Source organism: Podarcis liolepis (genome assembly GCF_965112155.1).
Source record: "Podarcis liolepis genome assembly, chromosome: 1".
Taxonomy (NCBI): Eukaryota; Metazoa; Chordata; class Lepidosauria; order Squamata; family Lacertidae; genus Podarcis; species Podarcis liolepis.
Window position 1 is genome coordinate 82,289,646 of NC_139554.1, and position 19,066 is coordinate 82,308,711.

The 19,066-nt window shown below is 45.2% G+C and overlaps 1 protein-coding gene across 10 annotated transcripts; it reads right to left on the bottom strand.

Moving 5' to 3' along the window:
* Positions 1–663: 663 nt before the first annotated feature.
* On the bottom strand, positions 664–18,563 carry SERPING1 (serpin family G member 1). Of its 10 annotated transcripts, XM_083509999.1 has the most exons (13): positions 18,490–18,563; positions 18,050–18,122; positions 14,471–14,575; positions 14,247–14,351; positions 14,023–14,127; positions 12,736–12,840; positions 10,234–10,341; positions 7,660–8,146; positions 6,892–7,029; positions 5,811–6,014; positions 4,509–4,651; positions 2,468–2,687; positions 664–1,367 (listed from the first exon to the last, which is right to left on the bottom strand). In XM_083509999.1, exons 2-13 carry the CDS (start codon positions 18,107–18,109, stop codon positions 1,117–1,119), a joined length of 2,031 nt encoding a protein of 676 aa, XP_083366125.1. In that variant the 5' UTR covers positions 18,110–18,122; positions 18,490–18,563; the 3' UTR covers positions 664–1,116. The 10 variants fall into 10 exon arrangements, with proteins under 10 accessions (XP_083366125.1, XP_083366128.1, XP_083366129.1 ...); XM_083510002.1 differs by lacking the exon at positions 14,023–14,127 and having other exon boundaries at positions 18,490–18,558; XM_083510003.1 differs by lacking the exon at positions 14,471–14,575 and having other exon boundaries at positions 18,490–18,521.
* Positions 18,564–19,066: the final 503 nt, after the last annotated feature.

The window sequence follows — 19,066 nt, forward strand, 5'->3', positions numbered from 1 at the left end:
ATGCGGGAAGCTTTCTAAATTAGCATCATTAACAAGGGATGGCCTAGGAAAGATAGGCTAAAGAAGCCTCCCTGCATTTTCACAACCCTTTCTAGAGCAAGTGGCTCACTAGTCATGCTCTCCACTCCAGGAGTCCGCATCAGAGGAGGAAATAGCACTCGCAGAAGGGAACTATATGGAGCAAGAGGTGGAGTTAGGTAGCAGCAAGGCCAAACCACGCCAGTCAAGCCTTACAGCATTCCAGCTGCCACCATATCTGAAAGGCTGATAGCTGAGCCACTTCCAAGCCTGAAGGACCACAGGCACATGAGGGTACAAGACCAGGCAGTGCTCTTGACCTTAGACTGTGGACCTTGAACCTTAGTCTCTGGTCCATCCCGTAAGTGTGCTCTGACTCCTGACATCCTTGTCTCCTGAAGCAAGGAAAAGCGTAAGGGGCTCCCCCCCCCCCATTTTTGGCTCTGGGTTGTCCTTTTTTGCCCCAGCTCTGCCTATTATGGGCATGCAGGCCATGACACAATCCGCTGAGGGCATGTAGCTAGTGGTGGTAGGTTCCCTTCCTTGGTCTGGAGAATCATTTAATTAGCTGGGCCTCCACTTGCAGCCTAAAGCAACACAACACAGGCACACTTCTGTCTCAGACATGGCAGTAACACAGTCCCGTGAGCCAATATAGTTTTGCTTTATTCCTTATGAAGGCGAAATGGAAGAGGCTGAATGGTTTGTTGCAGTGCTTACATGGGGAAAAGGAGGAGAAGGAGAAGGAGAAGGAGAAGGAGGACCTCTTGACAGAGGAGACCTCTTTTCCAGTCTGCTACATAAATGGGAACAGGTGGATTGTTCAGTGATGCAAAGGAAGGACCCCCCCCCAAAAAAATAAAAAAAAAAATCACAGAAAAATGACAAGGGGGAGGGAAACCAGCTTTTTTTTTTTTTAAAAAAAAGGCATAGGAATGGGAGGATAAAATTATAACGCAAAAGAATAAAATGGGAGGAAATACCAAAGGAACATGTTACAGCCACTTGCACAAGGCTTCATGTGTAAAGAGTGAAAGGTGAACTAGGGGCAATCCTGTGGGTGTCTGGCAGAAGCTGACAGGAGCAAGGAGGAGAACGTTATGTTGCCTGTGGGTTGTTGATGCGCCCCATGAAGACTGGGAACCCATTATCCCTCATCACTGCAACAAGGAAGGGCTGAGACACTTCAAAGATATTGGCTGTGCGTGCCAGGGAGACAACTGTGGCAGCCGCCGCTTCCACTCCTTCCTCGTTGATTTCCAGGACAGCCCTGTGGTGAGCACTGGACACTGCCAATTCTTTATCCGTGGAGATCTCGCACAGATCGGCATCATAGAAAAAGCCAAAATCTGAAAGAGAAGGTTGGATTAAATGCATAAAGATAATATTGGATGAAACCTGAACTCTCTTCTCCTTTGGCTGGAAATGGGCTTCAAAGCAGAGCTATGGGGGAAGAGATCCCTGTACATGCCTGTAAACACTGTAGGACTTCCAAGGCAAGGCTTTCCCACAATTAGCTAGAGGTAGAATTAAAATGGAGGTGCCATATAGCATTCAATAGTGTTATATTAACCGGCAGTGCCCTTCCCCAAGGAAAAGATCTTCTTATAATGTTGACTTAGAAGTATTTTCCAGTCAGCAAAAGTCCCCAGCAACATTAATTTAAAGCTTCCCTTTTGCAGGTTTAGCCCAATTTATTTCTTCTTGTTTTTAGCATGGGTAGGGAATTAGTGATGCATGTCTCCTGAATTAGCCAGATTTTGTGTGTCTGTGTGTGTGTGTGTGTGTGTGTGTGTGTGTGTGTGTACGTGAGAGAGAATTGGTTTCCTTCAGTTATTACTTTCCCCTCCACATCACTATTTCACACACACAAACACAGAACACCCCAAGAGGAAAAGATGTTGGCTAATCTAGAAGCAGACACAAGAATCTTTAAAAGGCATCGCTTAGCCACACCGGATAGGTTGGCACGGCAATTCTTTTACAGCAAATAAATGGTAGTAAATCAGGCCTGTGGGGAGAAGAAAGGACAGAAGGACAATACTGTTAATACTGGAATACGTTGAGGTTGGTGGCTTCCAGCTGAGGCATTTATTGTGCAATAACTATGCCCTGTGAACTCATGTTTAATGGAGGGCTCATATGACATGCTTATTGTCCTGTAAATCACCACCCATGTTTCCCCAGTGCTGCTTCCATCTGTTTTTCTTATCCCAAGAAATCTAGTTTGGGGAGAAGGCCCATGCAGCCAGTCCTGCTCTGTGAACAATGCTGTGAAATAGGCTTCTTCGTGGGCTTGAGAGAATTAAATATACTGGTGACAGGGTGGTGGAGTGTGGGGGTTAGCGTTTCTTTCTATCACTGACACAACCTATCCTTCATGCTGAAAAGGAGCAATGCTTCTTTGCCTTTAGCTCATTTCTCCTCTCTCCAGCTATATTTTTCTTACCCATCTCCCCAATTATGTTCATGAGGTTCTGGGAAGTGTCCCCCTTGAATCTGGGTAGGTAGACCACGGTAGGCTTGAAATGGGTGCTTTCCAGCTTGGTCATCACTGACTTGAAGACAACTGCACTGAGGCGCTCCTCCACCTCGGTGAGATTTTGAGTTATGGAGCGAGGCATGATGATGACCAGGCTCATGTTGTTAGACAGCTGCAGTCGGCCAACCTAGCAAATTAAACACCATCAGTCTCCTGCCTTTTTCCCATATTCTCATGCACCCTGCTATAGAGGAGCACCCCATTTTCCCAATGCTGTATTGGTCGAAACACAAGATTCCCCACACTGTTAAAACGAGATCTCTTTGAAACTATATCTACGTACTGTAAGTATCTGGTATGGTCCAGTGCTTTTTACAATCTAAAAAACCCCACACAAAACCAGATGCAGCTTCTGAACTCGTCTCACAATGAGCAACTCACTGGCCAATCAGCACCACTTGTTGAGAAGGGTGTGAGACCCTTTTACAAAAATGGCCAGATGCTCTGACCCATTGCACCACCTGGAGAGTAAGCCATCTGTGCGGTTTCCATATACATATGTATATGGTATATAGTTGTTGTTGTTGCTTAGTCATTAAGTCATGTCCGGCTCTTCGTGACCCCATGGACCCAAGATCCAGGTTTGGGGCAACTCCCCCATAGATATTTAAAATCACAAAATATGAAGCAAAATAAAGCATGGGAATATAGGTTGCTGGACCTTTAAAATATGCCCCTCCAAATGAGTTCCAAAATGTACGCTTAAAAGTTTCTTCCCAAAGTTCCCCTTTTCCCCCAGCAGAGGAAAATACCACGTTTGGCAAGGTAAGAAAAATTCTTTACTTACAAACTCTCCAAAGGTCAGATTCATGAGCTTCAGAAAAGTCACACAGGCAGTAAAGCTTAGCTTAGTTACAAAGTGGTGAAAGTTCCTAAATTATTGGTATAGAAACTCGAGAGTGGCTTGGCTAGTGAGAGCCAGCTCAAACCTCTTCACATGTGGCAGAGACAATAGACTTGCTTAGCTGTTTCCTCCCAAGGCAAGGGGAAATGACCTAGAAGAAACCTGGTAGGACTGCTTCCACCATGGCATTAAACCCTTCATGCATTGACTTAAGCATGTTGCTTATATTAGACTGGCTATCTCACACTTAGGTTTTATACAAACCAGAATTGGGGAGAACCTGTGGCTTATATTCAGATCAGTATGGTATAGCTCTAATTTGCTGCTTTCCATTTTTCATCCTCCTCCCCCCCCCCCCTTTTATACTTGGAAAAGAAGAAAGGGTTTCGTGTGGGCTCAACAGAGTAAAGTTAACACACACACACAAACATCATAAAATGGTTATTTATATAAGGAACACCAAGCCTGTTTGGTGTTGATTCTCCTGTTGGATATGGGGTGCATGTTTTGTGTTGTGGTGGCTTTTTGGATGACTGCAATATGTTTGTTCTGTATTGTTTTAATTGTTATTTGATTGAACTGTAGTTTTGTGTTTTATTTTCTGTTCTACAAATTGCTATGGGACCTCCACCAGCTGTGAGAAGCAATTGACAAACCAAACTAGCCGAAGTCTTTACAGATGTGACCCAGTTCAACAGCAGGAGCAACTGTTCAAGGAGAAACCCAAGACAGGCACAAGATAGCCAAGCTGGTGGGACCACCAAAGAACAGGAATGCCTTAGGAGCTGAGGGTATAAGATCATCCCTGCACTGCAAGTTTCAACAAGTGTGAAACCAGTTTAAGAAACCTGGAAACTGTATTTTTGCTAGGAACAAAAGCAATTCTTACCACCTTAGATCTGCAGTTCCCAAGGTTCTTGGATGGGAGTGCTAAACATTAAGCCAAGCTGATACTAGTTTTTGCTTCTATAGGTATGTTCATTGCATTAATAATTAATTTTTTAATATATTGCTTTCTTTGTTGCAAGCCATCCTTACTAGAGTGTCTGAACCAGGTCTTAGAAATTGAAAATGTAAGCCTCTCCCAATCCCCAAAGGCATTACCTTAGCCTGCAGGTTGTGGTCAATGAAGGAGGCCATTGGGTATTTCTTACTCATCATCATTTGAACATTGATGGAAGCTAAGCCTGGGCGGTAGAATTTTGCCTTCTTTGTGTCTTTCACTAGAAACATTTCCTTCCACTTGGCTGAAAAGATGAAGAGCTTGGATCAGCTTATTAAGGCATAAACACCACCACCAGCACCATTTATATGCTGCTTTTTCCCATACTGAGGTTTACAGTTAAAACTACAAAAACACAAATATTCCATCCCCATGTCTTGTGGCAGTGAGTTCCACAGTTTAACTATGTGCTGTATGAAGAAATACATCCTTTTGTCTTTCCCGAGTCTCCTGCTAAGAAGTTTTGTTGGATGACCACATGTCTAGTATCATGAGAATCCACCCTATCGTCAGGTTGCAGAGTAAGTTATGCATTTTTGAAGACTGAAAGAAAAAGACACCATACCTCATATTTAATTAACCCACAATCTAAACTTGCACCTGTAAGGGTAATGCTAAAGAAAGTCCCTGAACTTTCCTGCTCACTCCTCTTTATACGTTTCACAACCTGGCATTGATGAAGCACAGTTCTGTCCCTACTAGAGTCACAGCTTGCCTGTCCCAGCCAAATACTGGCTGCTTCCAGAATGGATTTGTGCTCTCCAAGCACCATAGTTCCTAACTGTTATGGAGCAGGGAGGATCTACACTACTCCCCCCCCCCATATATATATATATACAGCTAGTATTTTTGTTTGGGTATGCATACAGTGAGGATTCTGGGTGCAGGAGTGTCAAGAGCCCAGCATGTCTACATCCTTTGTGGAAGGCCAACCATAGCGTGGGATAAGGGCGGATAAGACATCTGCCCTGCATCAACCATCATATTCCTGTTTCTGGCTTCATTGCCTTCCACTTGTGGGGAGCCCTCTCTACCAGTGCAGGCTCCCTGTGCAGTTTAGAATCCTAGAAGATGGGGGCTATATGGAGCCCATCATCTTTCCCATCAGTCACACTTGTATTGCGTGTGGGCTTTGTATTTCTATATCATATATATCGATTTTTGTTGAGACAAGTCAACTGATGGGAGGTCTCTTGAAATTTAAAGTGATATAAAAGCTCAATAATGGTAGAACCTCGAGACATGCCATGGTGTGGGGAAAGGGGGGCTAACTGGAATCTGCCTGGGGACCAGTGTTTCAGGAATTGAGTGCCAAAGGGTAGGGAAGCCAAACTGCCTTTGGGTGAGCAGTCTCTCTGGATCAGACGTTGGGGGACAGAAGGCCCTAGAACCTTCCTACTTACAGTAGAAGTAGACAGCATTAAGGAGTATCATCTTGGCATCAGAATCCAGCTCATTCACAATCTTCTTGATCTTCTTGTTAGTACTTTGGCTCACCCAACTGTTGATGTCCGCCACATCCTGGTTGCTGTTATTAGTAAGGTGAGCCAGTTTGGTTTTATAGAACATCCTTGTCAGGTTGCGGAAATCATTTTCCAAGGGGAGAGCTGCTCATGAAGAAAAAACCAGAGATAGAAAAATACTCCCTTCTTGCTCTTGTGGGTTATCTTGAGAGGACTCCTTAGGTAAAGGTAAAGGTAGCCCTGCCCGTATGGGCCAGTCATGTCCGACTCTAGGGTTGCGTGCTCATCTCGCTCAAGAGGCCGGGAGCCAGCGCTGTCCGGAGACACTTCCGGGTCACGTGGCCAGTGTGACGAAGCTGCTCTGGCGAGCCAGCACCAGCGCAGCACACGGAAATGCCATTTACTTTCCCGCTATGAAGTGGTACCTATTTATCTACTTGCACTTAGGGGTGCTTTCGAACTGCTAGGTGGGCAGGAGCTGGGACCGAACGACGGGAGCTCACCCCGCCGCGGGGATTTGAACCGCCGACCTTGCGATCAGCAAGTCCTAGGCACTGAGGTTTTACCCACAGCGCCACCCACGTCCCAACAGGACACAATAGGACACAGTGACAAGTGCCAGAGCCCATGGAAACGCCATTTACCTTCCTGCTGCAGCGGTACCTATTTATCTATTTGCACTGGTGTGCTTTTGAATTGCTAGGTTGGCAGAAGCTGGGACAGAGCAACGGGAGCTCACCACTGTCAAGCGGATTCAAATCACCAACCTTCTGATCAGCAAGTCAAAGAGGCTCAGTGGTTTAGACCACAGCGCCACCCACGTCCCTTTAATTCAGCTATAATCCATAAACAGAGAATACGGAGAACATTTCAGCTATGTTCCACAACTATAAAACCAATTTCCACAGATGTTTTCTGTTTTGAAACACACAGTGTCAGTGTGAATAAGATCTTACCTGAGAGAAGATAGTGCGTGGGAAAAGACGGTGTATGGGAATCTTGAACCTGGTAGTTTACTCACCTGGTTGGAAAAACATTGCATTGGCGGAGGTCAAGGCCTCTGATTTCTGGAGACTCTCTAGTGCTCTATGGACACATGTGAATCCTTCAGGATAAAAGAGCAGCCTCTCAAGACGGTCCTTGGTTTGATTGCAGGTGCCTGGATGGCAAAGACAGGGTTGTGAGGAGCAGGTATCTGTCATTGCATAGGCCATGGCTTCCCTTAGTTTGGTGAGGAATTTATTAAGGAGTGAGTGACAACCCGCCCCACAACACCAACAGGACCAGGAAGAGAGCTGGGTGACTCAAGAGAAAGTGGGGTGCTGACCATTGGTTATGTCCCCTCTAGCCCTGACCTGTCACTGACCCGAGGAAGTGTTTGCCAAGCTGTGCTGAGCTGAGGCATTCATTGTTGCTTTTTGTAATACACTCTGGCACTTTTGGTTTGAGTGATGGAGCAGGTAAGGAGGAAAGCGGGGAAGATAAATTGAATAAATGATAATATATGAGGGGCTGGAGGTCGACCAGGTGAAGCTGAGAAGGAAAGGACATGCTGAAGCTCTGGGAACACCATTTAGGGAAATACGTAATAATCACATTAAACCACGTGGCTGGCATGTGCTGCAGTTGCTCATTGCCAGAGGAGCAATCATGATGTACTTTATACATCTTGATATATGCCCGTTTTTCTACACAGATATTATTTCCATGCAGGGAAAAAAATTATCAGATGCAGAGGTCTTAAGCCTGAAGTGATGATGTGCACACCTGAAGGTAGGTATGGCCTTACCCAGCAATAGGTTGGAGAGCATCACTGCGACACTGAAGGGTGAAAAGATCAAGTTAGAGCCAGGCTTCTCATGTAGGATTGCTGCTTTATAGAACTCCACAGAAAATTCAGTTAGAGCCTCAAACAACTTCTTTTCATCCTCTGTAGTGGCACGAGCGCACGTGGCCCATGGATTAATGCGTGGCTGGCACTGTTTGGATGTGCAAGGGGTACTTGCCGTTGCCTCTGCTGTTGTTGGTATTCTTGTGGCTGGCTCTATTGTGTTTGTGGTCCCAGCAGGCATCTCTGGGTCATCCAGACATTCCCTGACACCAACCTCAGAGACTCTTGACTGTTTACATTCATTGCCCTCTGCTTCCCCATCTCTTTTGTTAGATGCAACTTCCAAATGAGTAGCTTCCTTTTGCTCATGGCTCCCTTCGTTTTCTCTCTCGCCTCCTTCTTCCAGCTTCACTGTAGCATTATCTTCATTCTCAACTGGAATCCCCTGTCAAATAGTGTTAGCAATATACCATAACAGATGATGATTAAAAATGCCATTTCAAATACTGCTTGATATATAAAAAATATATCTAAGAGGTATGCAGGAAGCTAAAACAACAACAAATGTGATAAAAATACACAATGCAATATTAATACAAATTACTAATAAATCTTTTCTTCCCTTCTTTTGACACAGCTCCCCACCCAACACCTCTCAGCTTCCTGACTCTTACCCAGGACTCCACCCATCCAAACTCACTCTCACCCAGGGCCCAAACAATCTCACAAATCACCCTCAAAATCTCCCCAAAAAGAGGGTTCTTAGAACCTGCTGGCATCCCCATAGTTCCACCCTCTAAGGTTGCTTTTACTGGCAGGCAGCAAGAGCTGCCACATGCTGCCCACATGCTGCCCACAGCTGGAGCTGCCACATGCTGCCCATAGCTGTGTAGCTTGGTTCAACTCTATATAAAACGTGTTCGAAATCACTATTGTACCGCTATCTCAATCTCCAAGCGGAGGGCAATTCTAGGCATTCCAGGGTGGGTGCTTGCCCAGCTTTTGGTTTCCTTGGAATGAAGGCCAGCAGAGCGTAAGATGGGGCAGGGGGAGGGGCTCACAGCATTAACTCCCTAACTGATCTTGCTTCCTCATTAGGTTCCCAGGTGAGCCCCAGAGCCCAGCACCAAGCAAACATGTATCTGAAACATTTCTCTGTCTCTCCACCTTCTTGCTCAGCTCACACACAACTACTCTTCCATTCTTCTTCTAACCACCAGCCAGGTGGGAAAGGAAAAGGCCCATCCATTTGCCCTAGGTAGTGAGCAGCTTCTTTGGTAATACTAATGAGTGTACTTAAGCTAAGGCCATTATCTTACAGTTGGCTAGTTAGAACAGAACAGCTTGCGCTCTACATGGGGCTACCTTTGAAGGTGACCCAGAAACTGCAATTAGTCCAGAATGCGGCAGCTAGACTGGGGACTGGGAGTGGCTGCAGAGACCACATAACACCAGTCCTGAGAGATCTGCATTGGCTCCCAGAACGTTTCTGAGCACAATTCAGAGTGTTGGTGCTGACCTTTAAAGCCCTAAACGGCCTTGGTCCTGTATACCTGAAGGAGCGTCTCCATCCCCATCATTCATCCCGGACACTGAGGTCCAGTGCTGAGGGCCTTCTGGCGGTTCCCTCACTGCGAGAAGCCAAGTTACAGGGAACCAGGCAGAAGTCCTTCTCGGTAGTGGTACGCCCTCTCACCAGATGTCAAAGAGAAAAACAACTACCAAACTTTTAGAAGACATCTGAAGGCAGCCCTGTTTAGGGAAGCTTTTAATGTTTGATGTATTACTGTATTGTAATATTAGGTTGGAAGCCGCCCAGAGTGGCTGGGGAAGCTCAGCCAGATGGGCGGGTATGTATGTATGTATGTATGTATGTATGTATGTATGTATAAAATAAATAAATAAATAAATAAATAAAATAATAATAATAATAATAATAATAATAATAATAATAATATCAGATCTAACCCTTAATGGATACAGGACCCCAGGAGTTGGAAGGGACTAAAGGCATCATACAGACTCTCTCTCTCTCTCTCTCTCTCTCTCTCTCTCTCTCTCTCTCACACACACACACACACACACACACACACACAAACCAACTCACAACATTACTTAGACCATAAATCAATGTTCTTTTGGGTGTTGCAACTAATAAATGTGCTTCTTATTCAAATAGAAATAGAGTCTGGATCAGCTCTAGCAGCCAGAGCACTCTTGTCTTTTGTTGGAGATTGTGGTGGTGGAGTTGTATATCAGAGCTACCCCAGAGGTACCTTAATCATGCTCATGGCATTTAGATTAATTACTGAAAAGATATGTAAGAGTACAGCTGAGAGAGACTAGAAAGCTGAGTGTTAAAATTCAATAACTAAGGTACAAATCTCTAATGCAAAGCAAAAAATTTAAAATAAATCCCGATTAGCATTCTCAGACAACAACTAAAATCTAAACTAAACAGGAAGCAAAGGTGAAAGAAGTAATTCCCAGCAAAAGGCCACTTCCAAATATTTCTAGGATTAATAGTCACACCTGAGAGTCCTGAAGGTTAAGGATCTTGCCGTGGGGGCGCCATGTTCCGGTTTCCTTGTTGTTGCTGCTTCTCGTGGCCCGGGTTGGCTCTTCCCTAACCTCAGAACCCTGAAAGGAAGGACAATGTGCTTGAGGTTGCAGTGGATCACTTGATGAAGATGTATGCCGAAAGTTCGGCAGCTGTGAAAAAGGGGGAAATTCCATGCTGGGGATCATTAGGAAATGAAATGAAAATAAAAATGTTTATAGCACAATGCCATTATAGAAATCTGTGGTGTGACTTCATTTGGAATACCGTGTACAGTTCTGGTCCCCTCTCCTCGAAAAGGATACTGTTGACTTGGAAAAGGTTCAGAAAAGGGCAACTAAAATGATCAAGGAGATGGAGTGACTCCAGTCTGAAGAAACATTGCAGCTTCCAGGACTTTTTAGTTTGGAGAAAAGGCGAGTAAGAGTTAGCATGATAGAAGTTTATAAGATTATTATGCATGGTATGGAGAAATATTTCTTTCTCTCTCTGGTAACACTAGAACTCGTAGACATATAGTCAAGCTGAATGTTGGCAGATTCAGGGCAGATAAAAGAAAGTACTTTTTCATTACGGAATTTGCTCCTACAGTGTCCTGGACCTCACTGCTGGATGATGAACTTGAACTTGGACTCAGAATGCATAAAACTGAGTGGAAGGAAGGCAAAGTTTAAAAAAACACAGCAAATGAATTACATGGCTAAGAATGAGCTGAGATTATCCAAGAAGAGACACACACACACTCATCTTCTTTTTGAAAACAAGATAAGCATAGCCCTTAGGGCGGAAAGCAACACACATCTCAGGACTAGGCAAGCAAATGGGAATTCCTCCAAGTGAGTTGGACCTGTGAGGTTTGTTCATGCTGGCACTGGTGTCTCCATGTGCTGGGAGATGGAGGTGGAGTCAGTGCTGGCTCAGTATCCAACTTACTGTAAGGACCTCCCCAGAAGGAAGAGTTTTCTAATTGACAGGAGAAGGTGGCAGCGGCTACACTTTAGGGAGTTCATGACTAGAGGTGTCTGATAACACAGGGGTGTAACACCTCTCTGTCAACCTGCTTGGACTCTTCCCAGTATCCAGCTCCTCACTCCATTGATCACTGGCCCCATCCTCTGGCTCAGACATTTTTTGGAGGCCCAATTTCACCTCCTCCAACCTGCTAGGATCCTCCTCTGAGCCATCAACCTCTCACTCTCTCCTCTGGATCTGACCATCCCTTCCATGACATCTCCAAAGGGCTCATGACACCCAGGAGCCAGTGATGGCCACCAGTTTGAATATTACTTATACCTTGCCTATCTGACTGGGATGCCCCATCCACTCAGACCAGCTTCCAACAGACTACAGTGGTACCTCGGGTTACAGACGCTTCAGGTTACAGACTCTGCTAACCCAGAAATAGTACCTCGGGTTAAGAACTTTGCTTCAGGATGAGAACAGAAATCGCACGACGGCGGCGCGGTGGCAGTGGGAGGCCCCATGAGCTAAAGTGGTACCTCGGGTTCAGAACAGTTTCAGGTTCAGAGCGGACCTCTGGAACGAATTAAGTTCTTAACCCAAGGTACCACTGTATAAAAACACAGTGAAACATCGGACATTAAAACTCCTTGATACAGGGCTACCCTCAAATATCTTCAAGAAAGTTGTGTAGTTGTTTAATTCTTTGACATCTGATGGTGGGGGGCATTCCACAGAGAAGGCCCTCTGCCTGGTTCCCTGTAACTTCACTTCTTGCAGTGAGGGAACCACCAGAGGGCCCTTGGAGCTGGACCTCAAACTGGTTCAGGCTAAATGATGGGGGCAGAGATGCCCCTTCAGGTATACAGGACAGGGCTGTTTAGGGTATTAATGGTCAGCACCAACAATTTGAATTGTGCTTGGAAACATACTGGGAACCAATGCAGGTTTTTCAGAACCGATGTTATACTGTCCTGGCAGCTGCATTCTGGATTGCTGTAGTTTCTGTGTCACCTTCAAAGGTAGAGCACATTGCAGTAGTCAAAGTGGGAGATAACCAGAGCATGTACCACTTTGGCAAGACATTGCGCAGGCAGGTCTCAGCTAGTGTAACAAACGGAGCTGGTAAACAGGCACCTTGGACACAGAATTAACCTCCACTTCCATGAACAACTGTGATTCCAAAATGACTGCACACCAAGGCTGCACACCTGGTCCTTCAGGGGCACAGTTACCCCATTCAGGACCAGGGAGTCCCCCACACCTGCCCCATGTCCCCCAAAAATAATACTTCTGTCCTGTTGGGATTCATCCTCAATGCATTGATCTCCATCTGTCCTCCATCTGCTTCCAGACATTCACAGAGGGCATTCACTGCCATCACTGGTTCCGATTTAAATGAGAGGTAGAGCATATTAAATGAGAGGTAGAGCATATACCCAGTCCAACACCCCTGACAAGGGGTTAAAGAAAATGGACCTAATTCCCATTCTAATCCAGATTAACAACCACACCTGTCCGAAGATATTCCAGGGCCAATTCCATCCGCCATTGTTTGTGGTCTGAGTCAGCTCAGGTCCATCATTCTCAGCTTCTCTTATGCTCTTTTTTGGCACCTCCTTGTTGCAAGAAGTCACAGAGAAATAAATCCCCATTAGGAAAGCCTTCATTCTCTGGTTTATCACGACCAATAAATGTGCTTCTTTCTCTTAATCAGAAACTGTGCTGGGTTCTAGATCCCTGCTGCAAACTGGGGTAAAGAGAGGTGAGGCAGTGGCAAGGCTAGCACAATCAAACATCCTGGTGGGAACACTGGATTGCACTGGTGCATTTGCACCACACTGACCTCACCAATGTCTCATCCCTTCTCCTCTCTGTCCTGTTATCCAGAAACATGACTGGAGCGCCCTCATTCTATTGCCCACAACATAATTTAAAAGGGGTTGGCAGCTAAAATTCAAATATGTCTACTTGGACTAGTAGTAGGATAAAATACCGTATTTTTTGCACCATAACACTCACTTTTTTCCTCCTAGAAAGTAAGGGAAAATGTCTGTGCGTGTTATGGAGTGAATGCCTGCGGGTGGCGGGGGGGATCTGCTGCAGTCGTGATCCATGGTTCCCCTTCCTTTCCTCCTCCGTGGTTACAAAGCATGGATCCACATGGATCCTCAGGATTTTTGCATTGGGCTATTCCAAACTCACTGTCAGATCACATGTCTGTGGCCACAGCATGAACCACAAAAATCATATATCCACTATTTCGTTTAGAATATTTTTTTTCTTGTTTTCATCCTCTAAAAACTACGTGCGTGTTATGGTCTGGTGCGTGTTATAGAGCGAAAAATACGGTAATTTCCATTCTAGTCCGTATTATTAGCCACACCTTCTGCTCCTGTATTTTGTCCTCAGTTGTAAGTGCATAAGCCCCTATAGTACTTTGCAGCTCTCATTCTTCATTTTCATAATCCTGGAAGGGAAGAGGGATCTCAGAATCATTTATTCCTGCATCTGCAACCTCTGTGGCCAACTCCCCCCACACAACATGGCACCCTCCAGATTCTTTGGAATACAACTTCCTTGTGTTTTTAAAATGTCATGGAGAAACCAATCTCCATTAGTGAAATTGTTGTTCTCCTGATTATCATAACCAATTAAAACACTTCTTTCTTCAACCAGAAACTGTTCAGCTATCAACAGCTTCTCTTTCTAAATGAATAATTCAATAGTTGCTGCTTTGGGGACACGGGGCTAAGGATAAAGGACCTAATTCCCATTCTAATCCAGATTAACAAGCACACCTGTCCGAAGATATTCCAGGGCCAATTCCATCCGCCATTGTTTGTGGTCTGAGTCAACTCAGGTCCATCATTCTCAGCTTCTCTTATGCTCTTTTTTGGCACCTCCTTGTTGCAAGAAGTCACAGAGAAATAAATCCCCATTAGGAAAGTCTTTGTTCTCTTGGGAACAAGGGGTTAAGGATAAAGGACCTAATTCCCATTCTAATCCAGATTAACAACCACACCTGTCCGAAGATATTCCAGGGCCAATTCCATCCGCCATTGTTTGTGGTCTGAGTCAGCTCAGGTCCATCATTCTCAGCTTCTCTTATGCTCTTTTTTGGCACCTCCTTGTTGCAAGAAGTCACAGAGAAATAAATCCCCATTAGGAAAGTCTTTGTTCTCTTGGGAACAAGGGGTTAAGGATAAAGGACCTAATTCCCATTCTAATCCAGATTAACAAGCACACCTGTCTGAAGATATTCCAGGGCCAATTCCATCCGCCATTGTTTGTGGGCTGAGTCAGCTCAGGTCTGTCATTCTCAGCTTCTCTTATGCTGTCTTCTGGCACCTCCTTGTTCCAAGAAGTCACGGAGAAATAAATCCCCATTAGGAAAGTCTTTGTTCTCTGGTTTATCATGACCAACAAATGTGCTTCATTCTTTTAATCAGAAACTGTGTTGGGTTCTAGAGCAGGTGGACAAATAATTGCACTGAAAAGGTGGGAGAAACTGGGTGACTTGAGGAAGGGCTCAGGTAGGGTGAGGGCTCAAGTGGTGGCACAGCTGACAGACGGGGGACAGTGATCAAGAGAGTCAGGAGCTGGATCCTGGGTAAGTTTCAAGTGGTTGTTGGAGTGGTGTCCTCCCCCTGAGATATTGGATACGTCTAGTCAGGCACCTCCTAAAGAGCTGCTGCCGCCAGCTTTTCCCGTCATTCCTGTCTGTAAAGACACTCCTCAGGGGAGATGCCTGAGAGTACGTCAGATACTGAAACTGCACTCCTGCACCAAGGACATAGAGGTGCTGGCGCCAACATGAACAAATATCACAAGCCCAGCCCACTCACAGAAGTTCTTGTTTGTTTGCCCAGAGCAGAAAGGCCTGTCGTTGCCCGTGCTAATGTTTGGGCCTTCCCCAGTCTTCAAAAGGAAGGAGGAGGAGACATGGATCGACGCCTCAGCTCACACTTAGGAGCACTGGACTGCATCTGTGCCATACCAGCCTCGCCACCACCTGCCCCCTTCCACTATCCCTTCTGGCATGTAGCAGTGATGTGGGAGACTGGAGCTCATGTGAGTGCCGCCATCCCATTCTGTTGCCCACAACTGAATTTAACAGAGATTGGCAGCTAAAATTCAAATGTGTTTATTTGGACTAGTAGTCCAAACATGTGGCATCATATATGATGTTGGATGCGGGGCAGGTAAAGACATGGCTGGGCCAAAAGGGGATTGTCACCTGTTAACCCCACGCAAAAGACCTGGATGCAGTGGAGTTTGTGATGTCAGGTGATGGACAGGTAGGCAGGACCACTGGACGGATCTTGTTATCTACCCCGACAAATATGATGAAGGAATTAAACGTATAGAAAATGTCATTGAAAGCATGCAGCTATCTGAGATGGGGTAAGCCCAGGAGATGACAACATACACAGCCTCCCTCTCTTTCTCATGTACACAGATGAGGCTCATACCACATCATAACACGCCCCCTCCCAATCTTTCTCTCTCTCTTTCAATACTAAATGCAGGAGAATTAACAAGGAAGTAGTACCGCTGTCCTCATGTCCTATTTTTAAGGTTCTCATACACCTTTGGCTGTCCACACCCACACAGAACATTGGACTAGATTGAGACAAGTGTCCAAGACCACAAAGCAAATACAAGGCAGAGGTTAGATCTGAGTCCTAAATACCAAACCACATATTTGACCCTGATACTGCAACCCAAAAGCACCCATTTCACAGAAGGCAAACTGATGGTGCTTAGAGACAAGTAGCCTGCCTAAGAACCTGAGTGCAAAGCAGAGGTTGGGTCAGAGACCCCAACACCAAACCACTCTTGAATCCTACATTTTTTTGCAGCAAGGGGACACCCAGGTCACAGAAGCACTGATGGTGCTTGGAGACAAGTAACCTTCCCGAGAGACTACAATGCAAAAAAAGAGAGATATGAGCACCCAAACACTCATCTGACCACACATTTTCCCGCCTCAGCATAACACCCACACCACTGAAGGCAGGTCAGCTAACTTCCCATTCAAATCAATGCCCCTTCAGTGAATTTACTTACCATCAATTACCCACCCTGATGACCCTTCAGTTGATTAATTTACAATTAATGTCTGACCCCAATTCTGCCCCTCTCTAATTAACCCTCAATGCCCTCCATTCCCCACTGCCTCAAAAGAAAGCAAAATATGAAACTTGGGCTTATTTTCCTGCCCAGGCAACAGAGCCCAGTTCTCCTTGCCTCCTACTTAAAAGGAGAAACTTGGATGGGAGAAGGATCTTGGGAAGGCAGGTGTTGTCCACTTAGTGTTCCACCAGCCAGGCTGCCTTGTATTTCCTTCACATATGTTCCTCCTCATTGCAGCACTGAGGTTGTCAATGGAGCCTTAAAATAATATGGCTTTAAAAATAACCCCAAACCTGAGCATGTGCATGTTGATTTTCATAGAGTTTGGAGGGCCTTTTCAAGAGGCATAAAGGTGCCATAAACTCTGGGAACAGGGAGCACCACCGATTCTCCAGAAGCCACTGAAAGACTCCCAAAGCTTTGCTGCTCTCATTGGCTTCAGCATCCCATGTGTTAAAATAAGCAGGACAAGGAGAAGCCTGCTGGCAGATGGTTGAGCACTGCAGTCTGAATGTGGATCCTAAACTGTCCTGGGGCCCTGCTGGACACATCTGTAGCAGCAACAGATTCCCACAACAGGCTATAGGTTTTGAGAGTTAGTTGTTCCAAATGCAACTTGAAAACCAGGAAGTAACAGTGGTAATGTTAGGCAAGGTGTGAACCAGGAATCTCCCAGTCTGCATATTGGCATGACTCCAGCGCTCCTTGAGACTGATATGTGTCCAGGTCAGAAGCCCTCTGCAACCAGTAGAAGGACTATAACCAAAACAAAGTAGTGCAGGCCAGGCAGGTGGGGGAGGCAAGGGCCAGGTAGAATGCATTTCAAAGGTGCAGCTTTGTCCTGCACATTAGATTTCTAAAGGAGAACTAACAGTACTTCCCATTACCCTCCTCTTCCCTAAAGCAAGTCCTCTGCACTTTGAGGGGAATAAACTTTCAAATAAGCATGCTGTGGATCATTTAGGACAGGGGTGGGGAATATTTTGTCAAGGGCCACATTTCCTCAGAGAGTAAACTGTCTGGGGTTTCTACATGTCAGTGGTGGGTGGGACTGAAGCTGACAGGGGGCAGGTCAGAGCCCAAAGTGGGCATTCTATACCATTTTAAAACATGGGGTGTTTTTTGGGGGGTTATTGGGCTGTTGTTTTTATTTTGATTATATATTTTGTGGTTTTACATTCTGATTTTGTTCTGTGAACCGCCCTGAGACCTCCGGGAATAGGGTGGTATATAAATTCAATAAATAAATTAAACCAAATAACACAGCCGTTGCCTCTTCCTGGCTTGCTGTTGTCTTTTGTAGGGATCTTTCTGAAGTTGGGGGCGGGGGGTATGTAATAACAGAACAGCAGAGCTGGAAACAAGGCCAGCTGAAGATATTTGGCTGCTTGAAACCGAACAACGAATGTTGCCTCCTCTCCTCCCCAAGTCAAGCTGCATAAATAACTATCCAAGACTGGGCAAGTTGTTTTGACACCCGAGGCAGAACATCCCACAAGGAGCCCTCCCTCTCCTGGCAGCAAAAATGCACTAATAAGTTGTTAAATAAATAAGCCCTCTCCTGCTTTTCATGGCACTCCAAACCACTCTGCCTAATATTAGGGAGCAGGGCTGGCCCTGACTGGAAGGTAACCTAAGATGTCATCTAGTCCAATCCCTTTCTGTGTTGCTTACACCTCTGCTACTCACCTGTGAGAAGCTTGGTATCAGAGTTGCGGCCAGGCCTAGGAGGATCAACCAGATCTTCATGGTGGCAAAAATCCTGCCAAAGAAAGACACTTGAATTTAATCCCCAAAGAAGGTGAATGCACTTGCTCCCTGCATGGGACTAACACAGTTCCTCACTGGAGAAATTTCTGAAGAATATCTGCTCCAGTCAGCTGCTTCCTCTCCTTGCCCCCCTTCTCTGGCTGCTTGCAGGCTCCTCTCTCCCATTTTTCGCAATCTCGTATCACGTGCCTAAAGAAAACATTAGATTCACGGACTTCAGGGGAATTCCAGTTCCCTAGTTTCCCTGGCTTGAGAGGAAATCATTAGAAGATGTGGTGAAATAAGAAAACTGTCAAAGGAGGGGAAGGCCGAGGACAGAAGTGCTTCTCAAGTAGAAAAGAAAGAGTTCAAGAAATTACCTTCTCTGTGGGGAATTCTTCAAGCGATATGGCCCAACTGTTGTGACATACCTTATCTACTTTCTGAGTGGATCATGGGGGAGGGAAAAAGGGGTTTATTTATATCTCATTGGTTGGCTGCAGGCAGTAGTTAGTTAAAAATTAAGGATTAATTCTCCAAAAAATGAGAATTCCTGTAAATCATGAGGCAGGAATGGGAGCAGGCCAGCCTGAGGACTAAGAGGATTTTATTCATTTGTGGTGGGAGTGAACTAAGATGAAGGAACAATCGGTCGTGGCTGCCGCCTGCCAATATTATTAGAGAAATGTTTTAGGACAGGAGTCTTTTTAGATTCCTCTTGTTTCTGTTCAATTATTGGAAAAACAAAATCTATTCATCAGACCTAGTGTCTGTGAATTTAATAATGGTTAGGATGCTATATGCCAGAAAATGGAAAGATAATCATAAATCTAATGAAATCAATTTGATAAGGAAATTTCAGGAGCAATTAGGTATAAATAAAGTTGGCTGTAATGATAGAAGTATAGAAGTATTAGATGGTTCAAAGTTGGTTAAATAACATATTAAGAAGATATT